Source organism: Apostichopus japonicus, chromosome 19, assembly GCF_037975245.1.
Source record: "Apostichopus japonicus isolate 1M-3 chromosome 19, ASM3797524v1, whole genome shotgun sequence".
Taxonomy (NCBI): Eukaryota; Metazoa; Echinodermata; class Holothuroidea; order Aspidochirotida; family Stichopodidae; genus Apostichopus; species Apostichopus japonicus.
In genome coordinates this window covers 2,623,231-2,645,812 of record NC_092579.1, presented here as the reverse complement: position 1 = coordinate 2,645,812, position 22,582 = coordinate 2,623,231, and the positions used below count along the sequence as shown (strand labels likewise).

Here is a 22,582-nt window from a genome sequence, read left to right as displayed (position 1 = left end):
GCGCTTGCAACTATATTTACAAGTTACCTCGAAAGTCCCCATTTATACACCTGGGTGAAGAGAGGCGATGGAGATACAGTGCCTTGCCCAAGGACACAACGCAATGATCTGGCCAGGGCTCGAACCTGTAATCCTTAGATCACCAGTCCACTGCCTTAACCACAACGCCCCCCAATCACACTGTAGGTTTGCATCTAATATGCTTGTTAAGTCTAATATACTTGTTAACAGCTACAAAGCTTTCAACAAGCTGAACAAGAGTTGCAGCATTCAGAGGAAAGCTGTTTAATACCACAATTGTGATCTTACCGAATAATTTTGAATCCATGGTGCTTCCCAAACCAGCTGTAGTATCCATTTCACCATCATCCCATGGAAATGATGACCTAATGTAAGGTTGAAACCAGAATATTTGATGATGCTGACACAGTAGCAAAGAATATATAAGCATAAATAAATGAATTTGTTCTCGAATCTATTTCAATCTTCTTAGACTTACCAGCCTCTCCAGGGTATTATTATTTATTGTGTCTATGTTCAATTTTCAGATAAACCATCAAACCTTGACTGTAAAACTCAAATCACCTTCATCACTACTGTAGTCTACTGTCTTGTTAATTTTTCATTTGTTACTCAAAATTGCTATTTCCATTAATAAATAAAAATATAATATAAAATAAATTAAAAATCTAAAGGATAGTTGAAAATGAGAAAGTTGTAAACTATTCTAAGTAAACATGAAAACTTCTACAGAATAGGTATTTAAAAAGAGTAATACATAAACCCTGCAATGATTTCATGTTGCCCTGCCATCCCCCCCCCCCCCCACCTTGGTGTCCACCCTTACAACACCCTTATTACATATAATTATATGCATATTTAGACCAATCTTAAATGTTGCTGTTATTCTTTTGTAATTAGCACATTGCTAATTGTTTTCTTTATTTGTTTTCCTTTCTTTATTGTTAGGGGTCAGACTCGAAAAGCTTATTAATTTAATAATAATCATGTTATGAAATATAAATGAATGATGATGGTACAAAATAAACTTGAAACTTAAACTTGAAACAATTGTTTTATCAAGAAAAGAAAAAGCAGTTCATATGTGCAAGTTTACCATAGTGCAATGCAGGGACTGCATAATTCATATACTGTAGGCTACTCGGTGAAAAATTTATCCGCTATAGCATCGACAAATTCTTCGGCCATAGCAACGCAAAATACTACGAAAAATGGGCAACTTTCTATACAGGTGTTTAAGATGCATAGCAGTAATTGTACACAGAACCATAGTATTTTATAAGAGACAAGAAACACTGCTATGCAAAACTTGTACACTAAATTATTCCTTACTAATATTTAGTCACAGTGTGAAACAATGTTAACAATAATCTTAATTTCTTACAAGTTTTATTGACACTTGAATGCAAGTGTAAAATATCTCATAACTATTCAGTCCGTCTCTGAGGAAAACTTGATAAGGACTAAAGCATCAGACTATGTTAGCTTTTCATACATTTACCTAGTCTTTCTTTTTGTTCATATGGGAATTACTATAAGATGTTTTGTCTCAACAGGCTGGATATCAATTTCTTCTGATTTTTTGGTTTGGTTATTGGTGATTTTGTTCAATACAATCAGATAAATTTGTAGCTGAACTCAGTTGGCTAATCCTGTTGCTATTTAAAGATGGTATCTAACCACCTCCATGATTATAATCAATAGTGTGGACACTGTTCATGTGAAATCTGACATACCTTGTATCTCTTCTTCTAGAATGACCTAATCGTGATGCTGGCTTGGACCTGTCAAAACAGGAAAAATCATGGAGTGAGTGGGTGATAATTAAATGAGGTAATTAATGTTGAGTAAAATAACAAGAATAAATGCATTCAAATATTTGATTGGATAATATTGTTATCATAATATGATTATATCATATCATAATATGATATGATATATAATATCATAATTTGTCATAATATCATAATAATAGTATCATAATATGATAATATCATATATGATCATATCATAATATGAGAACTCTGTATGTGTGAATGTAATACATAACTAAATGTCTAAAGAATCAGCTTAACCTTATCTTATTTGATAATCATTGATCAGGGTTTTCTCCACTATAAACGGCAAAAAAACATAAATGAGAGCTGGGTAAATAAATTAGTTATATAAATTGAAGTGTATATGGAATGAAATTTAAGGGATTTAAAGAAGACAGCACCAGATGTTTACTCTTCCTTGGTATTAACTCAGTCATCACTTTACTTAATTTTCCCTTCAATATTCTTGAATTACATACCACTAACATTACTTCAGACAGCTTGGATATATTGGAGGGTACAGATGTCTTCAAACTGCAGCCAATATTACCATTGGTACATCGATTCTACTCATTTACACATATCAAACTTGATGAAATATATACAAAGTATTTAAAAGTCAAAATCTTTAACAATAATTAAATTTTCCCATCTCCAGTGGAAATCATGTAAAATACTAAGTACTATCTCATAAAAGATTCATCATAGCTTGTAGATGAATGTGTCTCCTCAAATACCAACAAGTAACAGTGCTTTACAGTATGCAGATATAAGTACTAAGAAACAACTCAGAACTCCTTTCAATCGGTCTAGATATTCCTCTTTGTATCGGATATTTATTTATTTTATTTTTTATTTTTTTTATATATTTTTAAAATTTTTTTTTGTTTACTACGTTTAGGGTTCTATTTATTATCGTTTAGTATTGGGCTTTTTTTAATTTAATTTTTAATTTTTTTTTTACTATCGTTAGTACTGGTGTTTTTTATATCGTTGCTTTTACATTTTTTGCCTTATTGGTTCTATATATTGAATATTTTGGTTTTTGTTACTATTTATTTTTAGGTTTTACATTTGTAAAGCGCTTTGAGCAGCTTTGCTAATTATGCCCTATATATATATTACTTATTATTAAAAGCACTCACGATAGCAGAGAATCAAGATCAATGTCCTCTCCCAGGCCGAGATAGTCACCAGCTGATGCTGCTCTAGGATTCTCATTCTCCTGAGGTATTTCCTCTCTTCTGTCATCTCTGGCAGCATCTTCAACTCCATCTTTGGAGGTCACCAACTTGTCTTTCTTTTCCTGACTGACATCTTTCTTCGGAGCATCGTCCTGTTTAGGAATTACTTCATCCATTTTCTGCGACTGGTTTGGATCCTTCTTCTTGCCGACGGCAAGGGACAACCAATCGCCGTCATCATCTTCCACTGTTTGACCTTTGACACCGTTCGATGCACCAACAGCTTGGGAGTTTGACCTGGGCCTGCCTGCTCCGCGAGCAGGCCTGTCCAAGGTTGAAGTACCGCCAAATAAGTCTTCCTCCTCATCAGCAAACCTTTGAGTGCACAATTATGGAGATTTGTATTAAACATGAATAAGTATCACACACTGTATGTATCAGAAAAGCAAGGTGTTATTCCAGGGAATAATGTTGTCCACTATAGCATAGCGGAATGCTACAAAATTAGCTTCATTTGGGGTGCAATTGGAAGAGTGCATGTCAATTTCTGAAACATCAAAATCAAACGTTAATTTCCCTTCAGGAATCACCCCTTCCTAAAAGCTGATATGTATATAGTGTACAGCTCAATAACTCTACGCGATCATACAGGAAATTTAACTACACCTGACGTATGCTATGCTTTTATATGTACCTTACTGATCGCCTCCCAGGGGGGGCAGAGTCTGGTCTTTTCAGAGTATTCACAGCTGATGGGGTGTACGAACCAAATGAGAAGTCCTCTTCATCAAGATCTTTCTGCGGTTTTGCTGGAAAAGTTAAAAGTACAAATAATTTCTTTTCTATGCTAAAACCAACAACAACCAGACAAAATTTAAAGGCATGCATGCTCATCATAAATTTTGTTAAGGAGGTTAAGGAAAAACGACTAGCGGTTTACTAAAACTCTGACAGAAAGTATTAATTTAATCTCCAATTTTCCCATCATTTTGCATCTTGCATCAATTTCACTGTTACCAATACTGTTCTGATATTTGGCAGGATTTCGGACAACAGTCATATTTCGACGGATTATTGGTTCATTACTAAATGCACGAAATAACATTATTTTTCACGAAAGTTTTGAGTGTTTATGAATTGTAGTTCCCACATATACAGTAAAATCCAATACTAACAAAATTTAAGAAATATATCTTTGCTTTTCTTTAGCCATGTATTAGTTTTTTGAGCAATATCAGATAAATTACTGTGTGCTAATGGAGTGTAAATCAAACACAACTTGTATATTAATTAGGAATTAACTCATTTAAATAAAGATATAGATATTTACCTCGCTCATGTTTCTTGTACTTTGGATCCAAGACAAAGTCTTTGGTGCGACCAGCTGGCGGTTTCTCTTTCTCTTGTAGCGATGACTTTGATTTCTGGCCAAATAAATCAGCAACTTTTGATTTGGCCGCTCTGATCTCATCATCTTCAATCCTTGGTTCTGATGATCTTTCTACAAGGTAAGGAAGACAATCATATTATGTTTGGAAATCTAACAAAAGAACATTTCAAAATTGTGTGTACATTTTTAACGGAATGTTTCAAAATGGGTCACTATTGTTAAGAGGCACGGTAGCAAGTCACAGCAGTAAACTTTTTAAAACAAAATTTTTCTGAACTCTTTGACCAGGTTGTTCTGGAAAAGGTTTTATTGTATGTCGTATGTTAATGCTTGAAAACCTCTATTTCGTTTGATGGGAAGTAGGTTTGGGGAGGGGGGGGGTAGTAGGGACATGAAAGCACCTAGAACTTTTAAATTTCTAATTGGTGTCTATCATTTTGTTTTCATAATAACTTTATAAACTATCGAAAATTTGGTTTGGATACCAAGATTTGTAGCTGTAATAATAGCGATGAAAATGGTACTTAAATTTCTTAAGTTTTGAAGACAGAAATTTAAGACGAATGAATGTAGATTGCAGAATTCAACCTCCTCTCCTTTTCTTTTAAAAAACACAAATGCTTACTTTTCTGAGGAGGGCTATCATCAAACCCCATTGTATCCAGAATATCATCATCATCAAAATCAACATCATCACTTTTCTTGAGAGGTTCACTTCTCTTTGGAGGAGGAGCAGACTTAGCCCGGGTAGATGGCTCTGGTTCTTCCATATCTAATGAAGGTATCAAAGAAATACAGGAAACAAAAGCATCTTTTTAGTTTTCATCTTTTTAGTTTCAATATGAGATTTTGAAACTTTTATATACTTGTGGTTTTATCTAGACTGTTACTTTTGTATAACTCTATTTTATGTGCTTATCCTTTGTTTGTTTTTTCATAGGTTTTGGTCTGTTTTATAGTCTTCTCGTGTTTTAAGATTTTTGTGTTTGAATTTTACATATTGTTTAATTTTCGTTTATGTGTTTTCTAGACTTTTTATTCCTTTGATTTCTCTGTCTTTTTTGTTTCTATTTGTTTTAGGTTTTGTAAAGCGCCTAGAGGCCTTTTGATATTTGGCGCTATATTAACAACTTATTTATTATATTATATTATCTCATGAGGTGTACCTCATGTTGAAAATTTATCGTTATCGAGGCCAAATCATTCGTTGTTTTTTTGGGGGTTCAATAATAAAATTTGTTGGAAATAATAAAATTGTTAAAAATGGAGAAAGATGTGGGATATACTGTCCTGGGTGATTACATCAGTTACATATTAAAAGTAGGACCAAACAACTTGCAGCGAATATTGGAAGTAATTTTCCATTTCTTATTATTTGTCTTAACTAATTTTGGATCTGGTTTTGCAATAGCTTGAATAATTCATATGAAAAACTGTTGGGCAGACAGCAAATGTTAGCCAGACAATGTAATTTGAGATTCTGATCTACAACTTCAAGTCAGCCAATAACTTGTTTGGTAACTTTAAGGCAGTTGTCTGCAACTTCTTGCAATTTTACCAAATATTAGCGATACATTAGTCGAAACAATTAGTTCAAACTAAACCACAACAGACATATACTTCGCAACATATGAATTAGTGTTGCGCCAATATCACCAATATCGGTTTTGGCCGATATCCGATGCTATCATCCCAATATCGGTCCGATACCGATACGATACCGATATTTTGTAACAGACAAAATAAAGGCAAAATCGTACTTTTAGTCATGCATACATTCACAAATAAATCTTCAAGTAAACATCAAATATGGTGTTTTGTTTTCCTTTTGTCCTAAGTTGAAAAGAATGACTTTTTTCCTGGTTTTGAAAAAGAGAATGGTAATTGAAATCCACCCGGAATCTTTTTCACTGCAGCGCTGCACACGATAATAAAATGGACGCAGTAAATGTGAGCCTTAACATCGTAAAGACTTACAAGTAGCTACAGCGTTAACGTATGCTTGCAAAATTGCATCTTAATTAGGTTACAAACTGTCGATCACAATGTAAAAGTTATAATAAATTAAAAATGACAGTTGCAGGCTACGTTTCAAATATCAAACTGGAACATTCAGCAAGACTACTACGTGAAGCATCGATGGTATTCAACCGTGAAACTACCTACCACACAAGTTCAAAGAATAGTTACAACATCCTTCTTCTAAACACTCTATGTAATGTATTAACCATGGCTTCTACAACGGAATACCAATTGCGAACATTCCTGGAATAACAGGTGAATTTATTAGCGAGCCCCTGGGAAAACCCGCCATTTGGGGACACGTGACAGCTCACATTTTTCAACACACCTCAAACAGAGGTACACAATGGTTAGTGGAAAAGTCGAGCCCCAGACTTATAGAAATACTGTTGTGTGACGTAGTCTACTTCAACGTAAGATGAATGGCGATTGGTCAGTACAATCTGTTGGAACGTTTCATTTAGACTGGGGTAACAATAAAGTTTGACTGTCTATAAACACAGGGCCGCAGCACATGACGTCGTTTGCATGGATTTTCTCTTCTGCTTTTCTCAGAGATAATGTACCAAGCAACTTTAAAAATGAATATTCAGATTTTGACTGACAGTCACCGCTTCGCGCGCCCCATGCATGCACGATCCTAGCTGTACTGAACTGTGCAGTTCACGGAGGCCTTCGAGAAAATGAATGGTTAGTACAGTGTATATATGCTGCATTAATGCTGTGTGTAGGCCAAGGTTCACGAAGATAATTGGTTATATTCGCGCGCCTTAGACGTGTTTTTAGAGGTTACGAAGGGTCAGGTTTCCATGGATATTAATCGAAAATGAATCTGAGTTTAATTGACGCTAAAGAAATGCATCGTATTGGGCAGATTAACAAATCATTGCAAGTATAAAGAAGTAGCTCTGCTGTGAAAAAAAAATTCAATATGGGTTTGCTGTTACCGGCAATTAGGCAAAATTTTACCGATACCGATATGCTGCCGATATTGCAAATATCGGCCGATACCGATATTGTAAACGATTATCGTAGCAACACTAATATGAATGTTAACTGATGACTGAGGTAGTGATTCCATGACAAAAAACTTCCCATTATTGTTAACTTTCATAATCGTACGTGTACACACTTCAAGAGCAAGTTGATGCATTTTTAAATCACGTAGTTCCAAGCAAAAGCCAAATAGTAAGAAAAAGTAAGTACTTTGAAAAGAAAGACAAAACGGGAAAAGTAAGATTGCTGAGCAGACTGCTAATGCAAAAAGCTGATATAACAAAATGCTGTACAAGTCTATCCTTTCCCACACAGGCACCAGTATCTATTTCTCTGAAGACAAATAACGACACTCCAATGTCGAAGGTATCCAAATGCCTGTCAATTTGAATCCAAACTTAAGAAAGAAAGGAGGCAGGCAAAAGCAGGAAAAGTAAGAAATGCTACACAGCCTGTTAATTGCAAAAAAGCTGACTTTAACAATATATTGTGAGAGCGTGGTGGCCAATTGGCTAAGGCGTTGGACTTGTGATCCAAGGATTGCTGGTTCCATTCCTGCCTAGTTCATTACGTTGTTTCCTTGGGCAAGATGCTTTATCTCACTTGCCTCTCTCCACCCAGGGCTTAAATGGGTACCTGTGAGGTAACTTGTCATTGGGCGCAGTTTATAACTGCTGCCGACTGGAGGGATTGTCTCTGGGACAGGTTATCATTGACCAGGTGTAATTTAATGTCTGTAAAGGGCTTTGAAACCTATCGCTGGTATAAAGTGCTATATAAAAAGCAAATATTATATTGTGCAAGTTTCGCTTAAAGACAAAAGCTTGACATAGTTTTTACCCATGTCTGGCCCTCTCCTGCTCAAGCTTGTTGACCTTCTAAGCGACCCAGGTGACTCCCTCGGTGAAAAATCAAAATCTATGTTGTCATCTCCAGATTTTCGTTCCACTTTTGATGGGGCAGAAGGTGGCTGCTGCACTGCTGGTTTCTTGACTGGTTTTGGGTCTTCCTCTTCATCGGAGAGGAGGCCAGCCAGAGGGTCGTCTTCATCAAATTCTACAGGGATGAAAAACAGATGTAAACCCTAGCAGAGGATCTGTAGCCTTTTTTCATCCAAAATGATTGAATTTTGTACCCTATGTGTATTTGTGTGTCTGTTTTTGAGTGTCTTTACACCATCACATGCTTCCTTTTCTCCATTTCTCCTTGTATTGCCTCCCAATACTGAGGAGTACCAAAAGCATAATATTGAGATATCAATTGTGCCAAATTTCAAGCAGTTTTTCCATTGTAAGATGATATTTCAACTAATCAATAGTATCGACTGACATGAGCTAAATTTATATGTTCAGCTGCATGACATAAGTGTTCACATGGCTTTGAACGGTAGCAAGGGTGTCCTTATTTCAAATGTTGACATAATCTGTCTGTCTGCCAATCTCAGATACCAAATTTGGAGAATCACATGCTGTATAGCTACAAATATAACATAAAACATTGTCTATGGTTTGCTTCCAAAGTGTGAAATAAAAAACACAAAACCAAAGCGATGGCTTATGAATTATGCAACTTGGGTCAAGTTACCTCCAAAGTCAAAACTTTTGCTGGCTGGTTTCTTCAGACTTGATTTTCTTTCATTATCTGGAGGTGATTCTGTCAATACAAAAAAAAAGGAAGAATTTTGAGTAACAATTGCTACAAAACTGTTTGTGAACTTGAGATAGAATTCACACCAGACAAGAACATTAAGTGAAGTCCAAGGTGGACATTTGACAAAATTAGAGACAAAAGCACAAAAAAACAAAAAAAGTGGGGTATATTAACACTATCTTAATTCTATCAAGGGCTAGGAGTTGATTCCTCAATTTAACTACAAACAGCCCTTTGAAAAAACATAAAAGACTTAACCACCACTTATTTTTATAATGTTGGAACTTAAGCTAAATGCAGGGAATCACAGTCTGAAGACTAGTAACAAACACATTTTGTGAGCCATCTATTGCACATTTCACAGAGTAATTGGTTATTATGTATTTTTGCTGTTTGGAAGGCCATATAGGTAACGGTGGGAATTAAGGGAAGTGGAGGAATGGCAGTGGGAAAGACTTGTACTAGAAATCTAAGAAAATTAATCTTGTATTCTGCCCCTCCTCCCACCCCTCCAACATATCCCGATCCACAACACCCTCCTTTGCCATTAACAAGAGGATTCAAAGCTGGCTATTTTTTTTTCAAACCTTCTTTGATAGTGAAAGTCCTTCTTTTACTATCTGCTGTGTTCGATAACGAGGGAGGTGTTAGGGTCCTTGTTCCGATTAGTTCCTTTCCCTTTTCGCCTTTTCTCTGTGTGTCTTCAGGTTTCTCAGATTTCAGGGTAGAAGACTTTCTGTTTCTCAGCGAAGATGCAAACAGAGCATCATCCATATCGTCCATATCCTTAAAAAAGCAAAAATGTCAATGAACATGATAATCAAAAACCATTTTTGGAGATATTACATAAACAGATGGTATACATTTAGGCCTAGAATTTCAATTTTAGCCACTTGCTAAAAATGTCAGTGCATAAAAAATCAACAGACTATAAAACAAATTTCCCAACTCGCCTTTTCCTTGAATTAATACAGAGGCATTATTAACTTTTCACTGGCAAGTACCTTCTTTTTTTTTACTGCAGGCAACGGCAAAATCCCACTGCTATTTAGCCAGTAAACAGAATTTCAAGGACTGATGTATTATTAGTAACAGCGAAGTAATTACTTTAAAACAACACATACCAATTTTTCAGAGGTGGAGTGGACTACTTATTCAATTTTCCCAAAACATGAAAGATATTGAAGTATCAGACAATTCTGAAGTATCAGGACTCAATTCTATATTCAAAAATGACTAGATTTCCTGAAGGTATTCAACACTTGATTTCCTTATTTATTTTACCTTCACCAGGGTTATGAAGCTCAAGTTCAAAATTCCTGAGATAGTTGGCTTGTAGAAGTGTTTTGTCTTATAGCTTGGTAAAATCTCCATGACTTTTTAAAGCATAAAGGGGAGATAAAACAAGAAACTTTGAGTATTAAAATTAAGAACTGCACTTACAGACAATGCTTTTGTCAAAGCTGCTACATCTGCATCTGAAACATCTGAGCCCTGGAAAATAAAAATTATATAATTTCACTTCAGTTTAAAATAATCAAACTGATTTTTAATAAAGCAAAAATGTAAGCAGAATGAATTTTAAAGCAGGTAGTTTTGTTTTATCATCAACTTTACCAGACCTACCCAATAATATTTCATTTTAAGATTGCAAATGGATGCAAGTAAACATCATAGAGAAACCATCATTATTTGAATTTATCTGAATATTTAATATAGACATTCCTGTGCCTGATTGCTTGATGATAATGCTGAGAATTTTCTCTACCCCTAGATCAAAACCCATATGTCTTAATGAAGATTTGAAGATGCAAACCTGATCATCTTCAGCTTCTGCTGCCAATGCACTGTAGAAGTCATCGCCATCTCCAACAGTAGACCTTCAAGATTAAAGAAAGCAAACAACAATTTAGTAAAACTTGTTGATTAACATTGGAACCAAGACAAGCTAATTCTACTGGAGAAATGAAAACTTTGATCATTGTACATCAAGAAATCAGTCTATCTGAATTGCAAACACTTTTAAGTCTTCAAAGATTATTCACATGTGCCATAAATTATATCTTGGAAAGTTGGAACTAAAATGAGTAAACACAAGTATTGCAATGTTAGATGTTATTTTCAAAACTAAAACGATAATTCCATGTTAATTTCTCATTCCTGCTGCAGTTCCCCCCCCCCCCCCCCAGGCACCCATCCACCTGCTTGTCTATATAACAGTCTGTAATATGAAAGATCAAAAGAAACTCAGAGCAAAGATTGCACCAACTTTACACTGTATTAATACTGATCTCTTGTAACAGTAACGCTTAGTGAACAATTATTACATAAACAGAGGCAAATCACAGTGCAATGAATATTTAAGAAGGTTTGGTAAAGTGAGACAGTTCACCATTTCCACAACAAGCACAATTTCTCACCCATTTAAGGCCTTGCGATTCCGAAAGCTCATCTTGTCTGTTCGCCGTTACCGCTTGTTGATCATGATTATTTCATCTTTACTGAAATGAATTTAAATAACATCTTGTCTAGAATCAGATGAATATCCATATCTTGGTGCATAGTCAGTTTGCTTACAACCAAGGCTGAATTTGAAGACTTTTAAGCCTACGAGTAGGACAGGCATATGCTATTTCCTTTTCATCACTAACACTAGAAGTGAGGCAGTTCCTTGGTTTACTCCAGACACTTAATCCTTTGCAAACTGTTTTAGGTATCTGATCACTGCTTTAATTAGCAGCTTCTGAATTTACTATGCAGCCCCTGAAATTTAAAATACCAAACATCTGTGCTATATATTTTGTCCTATCACTGATCTTTATACAAAAAAAGTTCAGCCCACTGTCTCTGCTTATTCTTGTAGGACTATGTTCTTGCTCTTTCCTAACCACAGATATCTGCGATCAAAATTTTAGCTCACAGGCTAGTCCCTAAATTAAGCATATTACTACTTTTTGGAACCTCACGTTACTCCCCTGGAATCTTGGCTAGGACTGCGTGCGTATGCTTGCTACAGACAAACTTTAAATTATAGGCTAGGGGTGTTACTAAAACGAATGACAATTGCGTTACACATAACGAATGACAATATGTTGTACACACTAACAAATTGCGTTGACTAAAACGAATGACAGTAATGACAGCACAGACATTTGCTTCAACCGGATATCACAGTTCAGACTTCGTGGGTATCTAGATCTAGTGAAGTACGGACAAGATAAAAACGCACCTTATAGTAAGCGAAATTGTAAGTCTGATTTTAAAAAGTTAATTTAGCGTCATTTTTCCGATATTAATTGTTAGAAACTAACAATACTATAATCTTGAAACGGCTTCATTTATCTTTCTATATATATCTACAGAAGTAAAAAGCACAGCACTCAAGCGCATTCTCACACAAAAACTTTCCCTGTGGTTTCTATCCGTAAATTACACCAAAACCCTGCAACCACGTAACATGCGATTTTCCTCAAATCATTTTTGCGCAGAAAACTAATAACAGCAGTTTACTCCACTCCGTTAATCTCTTTATCCCCACTCAACACTGTCCTTCGTTGTCCTTCGTTGTCATTCGTTGTCATTCGCGAATGATAATTAACCCTGTACAAAGTCAATTGTCATTCGGTCATTCGCTGTCATTCGTTTTAGTTTGTCCCTAGGCTAGGCCTACTGTAGGCCAACAACACTGTAACGTCTAGATGTAGCCTAGCCTGTGCATAACGTTATGCTACAGTAAGCAGGTTCAGCTTAAGTCTACGCTACAATAAAAATCTAAAATATGCCTAGATAGTTGAAATTATGCCGGTGATGATAGGCACACTCAACGTACGGTTATCCATGCAACATGAACGCAATGTACCTTGTAAGTTGTGAAATCCGTCAGAGAACGGTCGACACAAGGCAAGCTAGCTAAATTCAAATTCAAAGGGCAGTTCCTGCAGTAGACGCATTATACGTTTCCAAGGAATTCTTGTTTTGTCGTCTGCTATGCATTATTATTACACTAATTGAGGTTCAAGTTGGAAAGAACGAGCATTTGTATCCGTTCATTTGAACCTGACACTTGTTTCCTTCTGTTGTTTTTATCTTTAAAAACGAACGTTAATATAATTAAAATTGTAATTTTGTATCTCTAAATCTTGGATTTTTTTCTGAAAGCTGACAAGTGGACGTGACAGGTGACGACAACGTACTGTATAGTAAGGAGAAGCAAGTGCGCGTGCGTATGGAATAGCGTTGCTTTGATGAGTGACCAACTTCCGGATCCAGTATCCTGGTGCGGGCCTGCACTGTGTTTACTGCACTCAGTGACTCACAGTACAATGAGGACGACGTTTGAGCGATTTTGCAAGGAAATGCAAGAGAATCCTCTTGACGATTTGGGTACATGGCGGTGTGGATATGTCTTAAACTCAGCTGCAGCTGAAAAATTGAAGAAGCAATTTGAAAAGAGTTCAAGTTCTCGCTTTGTTGTCCTGAAATCGGATGGACATTTTGGGAAAATGCGTGAGTGTCATTGCCGACTGAATTAACACTAGGCTAATTCCAACGGCTGTAATCATTCATGATTTCGTGAAGCCAAACCAGGTCGTATCACATATGCAATACCCTCTACGTATTTCCCCGAATTTTAGAAAGGCTTTAGTAGTCATTGCAATAATTAAATCCCTAGTGGAAAGTTTACGGCTTTGAATTAATTGTTACCAACTTAGCCCTAAACTTTTGGTGTCGTCTGCTGTGTATTACATTAGGCCTACCTGCTGTTAGTTCCATTGCTTGCACAGGGTACCATTGCAATGTCCACATCCATACTTTACAAAAGCCATGAACAGGCCTAGCATAGATATTTTCAATTTGGAATACCCTACCAACACAGTATCGCTTGGCTACCCTTTTCAAAGGCGTTCCCAAAGTATGCTTAACAGTATTTAGATATTAGCAGTATGGCATACTTTGAGAGGCTATACATTATGGCCCTACGTACACATTCTATATGATCTATAGGCCTTGAATTCAAGAGAAAGTATATGATGTACACAAATTTTGAGCTCTACATAGCCTATGGGTAGCCTATTGTATTACGGCACAATGCCAATCGTGACACACTTTGCAAATGTCATAGTTTTATCATATTTTCCAGCAATCAATCACTGATGGGAGCCTACCTAGGGATTGGAGAACTGCTAACATCTGCCCCATATATAAGAAGAATGATGTATCCTCGCCATGTAATTATCGCCCTGTTTCCCTTACTAGTATCTGCTGCAAGCTCTTGGAGCACATAATCAGTTCTAATATCATGGAGCATTTCCAGAATAATAACATCTTGTCTGCTAAACAGCATGCATTCAGGAAATACCATAGCTGCGAGACCCAGCTCGTTTCTGTCATCAACGAATGGGCCTCCTCCCTTGACCAAAGAAAGCAAGTGGATGTCTTCATCCTTGATTTTGAGAAGGCTTTTGACACTGTTCCTCACGAATTATTGAAATCTAAACTGTACACTATGGGTGTTTCACATCAGGTTCTCTGCTGGGTGGATGCTTTTCTGAGTGATAGAGAGCAGTCGGTTGTTGTCAATGGGTCTAGGTCTAATCCTTCTAAGGTTACTTCCGGTGTTCCGTAAGGGTCAGTTTTGGGACCCATTCTCTTCCTGGCCTACATAAATGATATTGGTAATGCTGTTTCTTCTGGTGTCCGACTGTTCGCTGATGACTGTGTCTGTTATCGGGTTATCGATGATGTCAGTGATGGTCATCAACTTCAGGAAGATATAAATATACTAGGGCAATGGGCTAAAGATTGGGGCATGAGTTTCCAGCCGGTGAAATGTAACATTATGACCATTACTAGAAAGAGGAAACCTGTAATTTTCAATTACATGCTCAATGGGGTTCACTTGGTTAAGGTTGATTGTGTTAAATATCTGGGTATTCATATCACTTCAGATCTCAACTGGGGAAAGCATATTCAAAATGTGTGTAACAAAGGAAATAGGATATTGGGAGTTCTTCGTAGAAACTTATCCCCTTGTTCGAAGGATGCAAAATTGGCTGCATATAAAGGTCTCCTCCTGCCAGTATTGGAATATGCCAGTTCTGTCTGGGATCCCCACCAAGCTTTCTTGCAGCACAACCTCGAAAACATTCAGAGGCGTGCAGCCCGTTTCATCGCTTCAGATTATTCAAGAGAGCCTGGCTCTGTCTCATCTCTGTTACGGGACCTAAACCTGGTGCCCTTGGCAGAGAGGCGCAGACAAAGTAGAATCATCTTATTTGCTAAGGGCATCTATGGTCAGGCTCAGATCCCTATTGACTGCCTAAGAAAGCCTCTGCGTAGGAGTCGGAACATGCATGATATGCATTTCTGCCAACTGTATGCCAGTACCAATTGCTATAAGTATAGTTTTTTTCCAAATACAATTAGGGATTGGAATAGTCTGCCTTCAGACCTCATTAGTAGTTCCAGTGGTTCTGTGAATCCTGTCACTTATATCAGTACTCGGGTCAGATTTAACTAGTTTTTCTCTTGATGTGTGTGTGGTGAGATATTGTCCCTTTTGCGGATGTGTCACCGTATCGAAGACGAAGACGAAGAAGCAACAGAAAGGGAGCCCAGATTTGGGGACAAACTAAAATGAATGACAGCGAATGACCGAATGACAATTGACTTTGTACAGGGTTACTTATCATTTGCGAATGACAGCGAATGACAACGAATGACAACGAAGGACAGTGTTGAGAAGAGATAGAATGATTAACGGACTGGAGTAAATGTGGTTATTGGTTTTCTGCGCAAAAATGATTTGAGGAAAATCGCATGTTAAGTGGTTGCAGGGTTTTGGCGTAATTTACGGATAGAAACCACAGGGAAAGTTTTTGTGTGAGAATACGCTTGAGTGCTTTGCTTTTTACCTCTGTAGATTTATATAGAAAGATAACTGAAGCTGTTTCAAGATTATAGTATTGTTAGTTTCTAACAATTAATATCGGAAAAATGACGTTAAATTTACTTTTTAAAATCAGACTTACAATTTCGCTTACTATAAGGTGCGTTTTTATCTTGTCCGTACTTTACTAGATCTAGATACCCACGAAGTCTGAACTGTGATATCCGGTTGAAGCAAATGTCTGTGCTGTCATTACTGTCATTCGTTTTAGTCAACACAATATTTTAGTGTGTACAACATATTGTCATTCGTTATGTGTAACGCAATTGTCATTCGTTTTAGTAACACCCCAGATTTGTAAGTGCGCCAGCATGTCACTCATATGTGTTTTGCAAAAGTGAAGTCAGTTATACATAATTAATTGTTATGATGTATATTTTAAAGGATGCATCATGCACTTTCCATTTATCCCTTTTGTGACATTAGCTTACTGTTTATCAGGTCAGATATTTTGTGTTTTCCGAAATTCATCAGCAGACACGTATTAAGACTTTAATACAATGTATTGCAAATACTAGCTGTTTTGACACTGGAGAAAGTGATTCGACATTGATTAAAGCTGGCAACTAAATGTTCACTGTATCATTCTTGAACTCACTGTGCCACTATAACATACCGCTCTCACTGCTCGTCAATTAGCAATGATCACATGGTTTAACTTTAACCTCAAATTCTGAAATTCATTAAATCAGCTTCAATCATCCCTTTTAACCATCTTCAGTTTATTTGAGGGTCAATACCTGATATACCAGAAATCTTATAAAACTCTTTGTGAGTTGAAATGATTTGGGCAAAGACTGCCTTTAAAAGTGGTTACAATAATTGTACAACACTGGATTGAAGCTTGTCAAACACTTGCACAGTACTAGTACAGTATTTATAATTATGCAAAGGTTTAGTTTAAGTTGTCCTCCATGCCTTCTGTGATATGTCGCGTGATAGGGACAACTCTCCCATCAACTCAGAGCTGATCATTATGTTGAAATTGAACAATCTTTAAAATTATACTTCAGTTCATAGTTTTTTCTTCTATTTTGGTTCATCATGCACATAATTTAGCAAGGATTCTTGAAAATAAACTGTTAATGGTAAAAAGTTATAAATTAATAATAAGGAAAATTCCCATAGAAAAACTACTTAAAATAGTGTACACATGCCACATAGATGCTGTGATCAGGTTGAAATTACTTGTGTTTATAATGTATTCCACATTTGGACATGTCTTATGTTAAAAAAAAAAAAACATGCTAATATTGTTCTTATGCCTCATTTTACAGGATCATATGATGGTAATCAGATTATCCAGTGGGATTACACAGGGAAAGATATTATTCCATTCATTCATATTGGCAACAAAATTTATGAATGTCATAGAGGGAAGGATTGGAAAGCTAAAGTCAAACAAGAGAAAAAGGAAGCAAGATTAAAGGTTTGTGTCTCAAGACTTTATGGGGTTTTTTTTCCCTTTAGAGCTTTAAAAAGTTCCATTAGCAGGAAGAGAATTCAGAATGCATTTTTAAGAGTATTGTCGGTATAGTAGTCATGTGAATACTGTATCTGGTGGCTTAAATTTATCTGTGGCAGATCCAGGCTACTTCCCAGGACCTTTTTCATGTCAGCTCAGTTTATTAACAAACAGTAGAACCAACAATTGGTATTTAAAGTCTATAACAGTGACAAGCACAGGATGCGAGTGCATGTGAAAGTGCATGCGAGGAACCAAAGTTCCCTCCAATGATATTGTTAGGGGCTTGAATCTTTAGGACTGGCTGTAGGTTTTAGGGATGATGAGTGTGGTTGTGGGTTTGATAAATGCAACTCCCATGTGGGTGGGCTAGGGGGGGAATTTCAAAATGTGTGTGTCATATGGTGTATTCTTAGGCATATATTTAGACTCTTAAATATGGTTTAAACTTTTGAAGACTTTCTGCTCAACTGAATATCATCCCTCAAATGAATGTCTTTTTTGGACTGCACCTGCCACTCATCTACTAATACCCATAATTAACCTAGATTTTGAGCTCATAAAAGTTCATACTGATATCCACTTAACAGCTTTAAAGCAGTTTCTTTTGTTTAAATTTCATAGGAAATGTCAGAAAATCCACAAGCAAAGAAAGTCAGAAAAATTAAAGGGACAAAGAAAACTGGCTGTCCTGCAAGAATTGTCATGAGAGAGGTCATGATGTTTCCATCATTTCAGGTAATAAATGTATAATGCCACCTCAAGGACTTTTAGGCACCATGTCAAAATCCGTTTAGCTATTTAGCGAAAGGAAATTTAACCCTTCATACGTCAAAATACGAGGAATTGCCTTAAGTGAGGTAATCTGCAACTGAAAAAAATCTACTCGATACTGTAGATAGTGAACATTCAGTGGATATACGTCAGTTAGTGCTTATGATTCATATTGAGTATTCAGTGTGCTACATGACATGATGAAGTTGGGTTCTGATGTAATAATTTTTATAAAGGCTGATAGTTTTTCAGCAGCAAAATTGATTTTACTCATTTCATTTATGATCAGAAATTTCAAACGATCCAGATAAAGGACAAAGAAAGAGACAATTTTATTTAATTTTTTAAATTAAGTTAAAACATTTTATTGAAATAAAAAATCAAGCTTTTGTTAAGTACTATTATCCAAGGAAAAATATGTTAATTTTTTTACCAAGGCGAATAATGGCACTTCAAACCGAAGGAAGAATTCATCACGGTTGAAGGAAGTACTGAGAGAAGATCCAAACTTTGGTGAAAGAAGATTTTATGTCAGCTTTCCAAAGAGAGGAGATCATCAAGGGCATCACCTCGACGATGTAAGTTCATGCAGAAAAGCAAGATACATGCCCGTAGCCAGGGATTCTGAGTTGATGGGGCACCAGCAATTTAATAAGGGGCACCAATAATTTAAGGAGGGGCACTTTTCTCCTATTAAACCTGTGAGATTTGTCACATTTTTGTACTCATGATAGTGGCACAAAGGGGGGAAAAGGAGATGGAACAGTAGTCTGCTCAGGGGGTGTGTTCCCTTCCCCACACTGGTGCCTGCCTGGCTACAGACCTAAACTGATATCTCTATTCGTAATTATCTGTGTAATTAATGCATTGTTATACAGCATGTTCAGTTGAATTCAAGGACTTTTCCACTCTTTTGTAAATGAACTGTTGCTCACCCACGCCATCCAGTTTTGTGTTCCATAAATTAAGAATATGAACACCTGATGTAATTTTAAATCGGTTAGTGCACATTAGATCCAAAAGTGTCAAAATGACACCATGCACTCTCAAGAAACTTCTGCAAACTGATCTATATCGATATGCTGCATTTATAACCATGTTAATCCTTCAATATCTGCAGAGTGACAGAGATGATGTTATCCTTGATCCAAGGTTAATTTCTCGTATCCATGAACTACAGGCTAGTTCTCAGGTTAAGACGATAACGGATATGAAGTTTCTCTTGAAGGAGTTTGTAACCGATGTTCTTTGCAAGGACGACGAACTGCCCCATAAGAAGGACAGAAGGTTCTTTCCGACAGTGTCCGACATAAGGTTAGATACTTTACTTGATGCCAAATAATATCATATTTTAAATAGTTCAAAAGCTCTTTGTCTTTATTAGGTGACCCTTCATTCCTTTTGTTTTCACCCTCCATGCCCCCTCTGTTTTCAATTTCCCATATCCTTTTCTTTGTCTTGTTGCGTTAGTTTTTGCATTCAGAAACCTTTATGTTGAATTTTGAAATATGCATTGTACTTTGGAAAAACCATCTCTAAGAATATCAAACTTGCAAATTGCATCCCTGGTCATCTTTGAGCCATTATTTAAGAAAGAAAGCTACAGGTAATATGTCACAAAAATAAATTGGTAATTTATATTTTGGTTTGTACCTGAAATAACTCAATACATTTCAGAACAGCTCAAACTTTAGAATGCTTTCATATAAGTCTTTTTTGCATCTTTAGGAAAGTTGTCCAAAGGTCAGCAAATCCTGAACATTCCAAAACTGTTCTCGTTGTCCATCGTGCGGAAAATTCCTTCGACTCGGAGGCCACCTCATCTAATTTGGAAGTCAGGATCATTGATGATGTTTCAGGAAAGTTTGAAGTCACAGAAAGGGGTACACCTGTTAATACATATTCAGTGGATTTTACCTCAGATAATGGTCTTCCTCTATGTTCCTGTGGTGTATGGTGCCAAGGCAGCCCTCCGTGTGAACATTTCAGAGCAGTATTCAATCTCACGACTTGGGGTCTGGAAAATTTACCAGAGGAATACAGAACTTTTACGACAAATCTCCAATCCAGAAATGAGTATTTTGTGGCCACTTTGACCCCAGATTATGCATTGGATACAAACGTTGCAAGTCCCGAGGAAGGAGAGTGCCATGGAAACAATTTAACAAAGGATGAAGAAGAAGAAGAAGTAGAAAGTTTGTCAGAAATGCAACATGAATATGTAGAAGAAGATCTATTAGAAAATTTAAGAGAGAAGTGTAGGGAGCAGTTACATAGGCTTGAAGACCTTACACATCTTGTTTATAATGTTGATGAATTGTCACATCTGATGAAGCAACTCGATGATTCAGTAAAACGTTTGGAAGAAATTGCTTCAAAGGACAGTAATTTATAACCTTGTAGTTTCAAAGATACTTAATAAATCATGTAAAGAGTTGGAGAAGCTATAGTTTCATTGTCATTGGTCTGTTTACTGTGTAGGTGTGAACAGACGATGAAGAGACCTGGTATTCAAACTGGGGGTCGTGACCCTTAGTAGGCTTGCCAAAATGCTTAGTAGGTTCACAGGTTCTCGTCACAAGTTGCAAAATGTAGCACCATTTTGCAGCTAAGCATCCTTGATCTTCTGATAAAGATTTCTCGAATGTTAGGGCGGTTACCTCTTCCTCAGAAGCCCATTTCCCAGGTCACATCATTCACCATTGGAGGGTCACTGAGATGATGAAGCTGAAAATTGGGGGCACCGAACAAAAGTGGTTCGGATACCAGGGATGTAGCAAACTGCTTCATTTTTTTAATCTAAATTTAAGCCTAAATTATATTAAAATGTTTCCTTCTTAGATGGAAATATACCTTTGCTGGACATTGGAATAAATGAAGTAATTTGTGTATGTTCCACTTGGTGTGGATGCATTAATTCAGGTTGTGATGTGCAATGGACATCATCTCAAAGGGTTTTCAGTGGGTGATAGATGACTCAACTATTTGTGCATTTTGCATGTGTATCATGCATGTGTTCAGTGGTTGAAGTTGTTGGTAATGAGCAAAATGTTAATTATTTCAACCATTTATTGACTAAAGATTGGGGACTGTAAGATTTGTATCTTCATTCACTTTGAGTATTGAGAGTAATTAATTATGAGCAAACTGCATTTCCACTGCAAAAAGGCTGTGTAGGTAAATATATAAAAGTTGGAGGGTCTGACATTTTGCAAAACAATTTGCTTCTGAAGAAGATCCTGCTAGGATCAAAACCTAAGACCCTCTTACTGTTATACCATTGTTCCATGGTGTGTGTAAACTTGGTATTGGGTAAAATTTTCAATAAATAATTTATAACACCGATACAGTGTCACTGCATTACAAGTGGCAAGCTTTGTTCGCTTCATAGCTTGTATGGGACCCAAAACCTTATATCTGGCGCAGGCCCCCTTAAAATTAAATAATTGAATACTGAGTTATTGTTCAAAGAAATGCATTTTTAATTGATAAACGAACTTTGATTGAATCATGACAACATATACCATGATACCATCAGTTTCAAAATGTTATTCATCTCTAAAACTACTGGGTATGAAATTTGTAGAAAACTTTGGAAGCTCTCTCTTTGTTATATCAGTTTGATGGCAAAACACGAAAAAGACCAAAAGTGATGCTACTTTCAGTAGAGATTTATCTTTTAAGGATCAAGCTTACTAAAGAATTAAAATAATTACCAAATACTGGCACATGTATCATGATTTTAACAATCCAAAAGGGTTAAATGCAAGCTGCCTGAGTAGAATCAAATGGATCAATGTCACAGGCACTGATCAAGACAATGACAACAATTAATTTCCAGCAATTTTGTACAGTACATGAATGTTTAACAAAGTATAAACGAATATTTTGATTTACAATACAATCTAGAGAGACAGTTACAAAGAAAGTAAAAACATTCATCATGATAATTGATATACAATGTTAAGGCTATACAAATGCATGGAAATGGAGACAAACAGAAGTGCGATGCTTATAGAAAGTATTACCATTTGAATATAATAAATATATAAATATACTGGAGAGAAATTGGTGAAAGGAAACAAAACTTCAAAACGAAAATTAAATAATATAAAAAGAGCTATCCTATGTAACAATAAGTATAGCTGACACAGCTGCAGTGAATACTGTCATCCTTGGATAAAGAAGATACCTTTAGTATAGTTGACAATATCCTAGTACATTAACGGCCGGAGCCGATGACAGGATATTGACACAAAAAGGTTTGTATTCAGACAGACATGTGAGGACACAAATGAAATTTCTGTGCAAGCA

General features: G+C 36.3%; 3 protein-coding genes across 5 annotated transcripts in view; 1 reads left to right on the top strand and 2 right to left on the bottom strand.

Annotated features, from left to right (window-relative positions):
• The window catches only part of LOC139960182 (uncharacterized), a 35,207-nt gene extending 21,905 nt beyond the window's left edge, over nt 1–13,302 (bottom strand). Inside the window, exons 1-13 of one of the 3 annotated variants that reach the window (XM_071958353.1) lie at nt 12,940–13,302; nt 11,501–11,581; nt 10,897–10,960; nt 10,524–10,574; nt 9,668–9,866; nt 9,015–9,083; nt 8,271–8,486; nt 5,038–5,184; nt 4,353–4,523; nt 3,717–3,831; nt 2,984–3,397; nt 1,758–1,805; nt 310–386 (exon numbers count right to left, since the gene is read on the bottom strand). In XM_071958353.1, the coding sequence (XP_071814454.1) occupies nt 310–386; nt 1,758–1,805; nt 2,984–3,397; nt 3,717–3,831; nt 4,353–4,523; nt 5,038–5,184; nt 8,271–8,486; nt 9,015–9,083; nt 9,668–9,866; nt 10,524–10,574; nt 10,897–10,960; nt 11,501–11,532 (1,603 nt within the window). In that variant the 5' untranslated portion in view covers nt 11,533–11,581; nt 12,940–13,302. The remainder of the gene's footprint in view (nt 1–309; nt 387–1,757; nt 1,806–2,983; nt 3,398–3,716; nt 3,832–4,352; nt 4,524–5,037; nt 5,185–8,270; nt 8,487–9,014; nt 9,084–9,667; nt 9,867–10,523; nt 10,575–10,896; nt 10,961–11,500; nt 11,582–12,939) is intronic. The other 2 variants (XM_071958351.1, XM_071958352.1) reach the window with 2 other exon arrangements.
• Nucleotides 1–13,378, bottom strand: part of LOC139960188 (mediator of RNA polymerase II transcription subunit 7-A-like) — a 129,553-nt gene extending 116,175 nt beyond the window's left edge. Inside the window, exon 1 of the mRNA XM_071958365.1 lies at nt 13,365–13,378. The gene's annotated coding sequence lies outside the window, so the exon portion shown is untranslated. The remainder of the gene's footprint in view (nt 1–13,364) is intronic.
• LOC139960185 (uncharacterized) lies at nt 13,365–21,891 on the top strand. Its single transcript, XM_071958359.1, has 6 exons — nt 13,365–13,586; nt 17,307–17,458; nt 18,119–18,232; nt 18,706–18,846; nt 19,389–19,582; nt 19,997–21,891. Exons 1-6 carry the CDS (start codon nt 13,403–13,405, stop codon nt 20,661–20,663), a joined length of 1,452 nt encoding a protein of 483 aa, XP_071814460.1. The 5' UTR covers nt 13,365–13,402; the 3' UTR covers nt 20,664–21,891.
• Nucleotides 21,892–22,582: the final 691 nt, after the last annotated feature.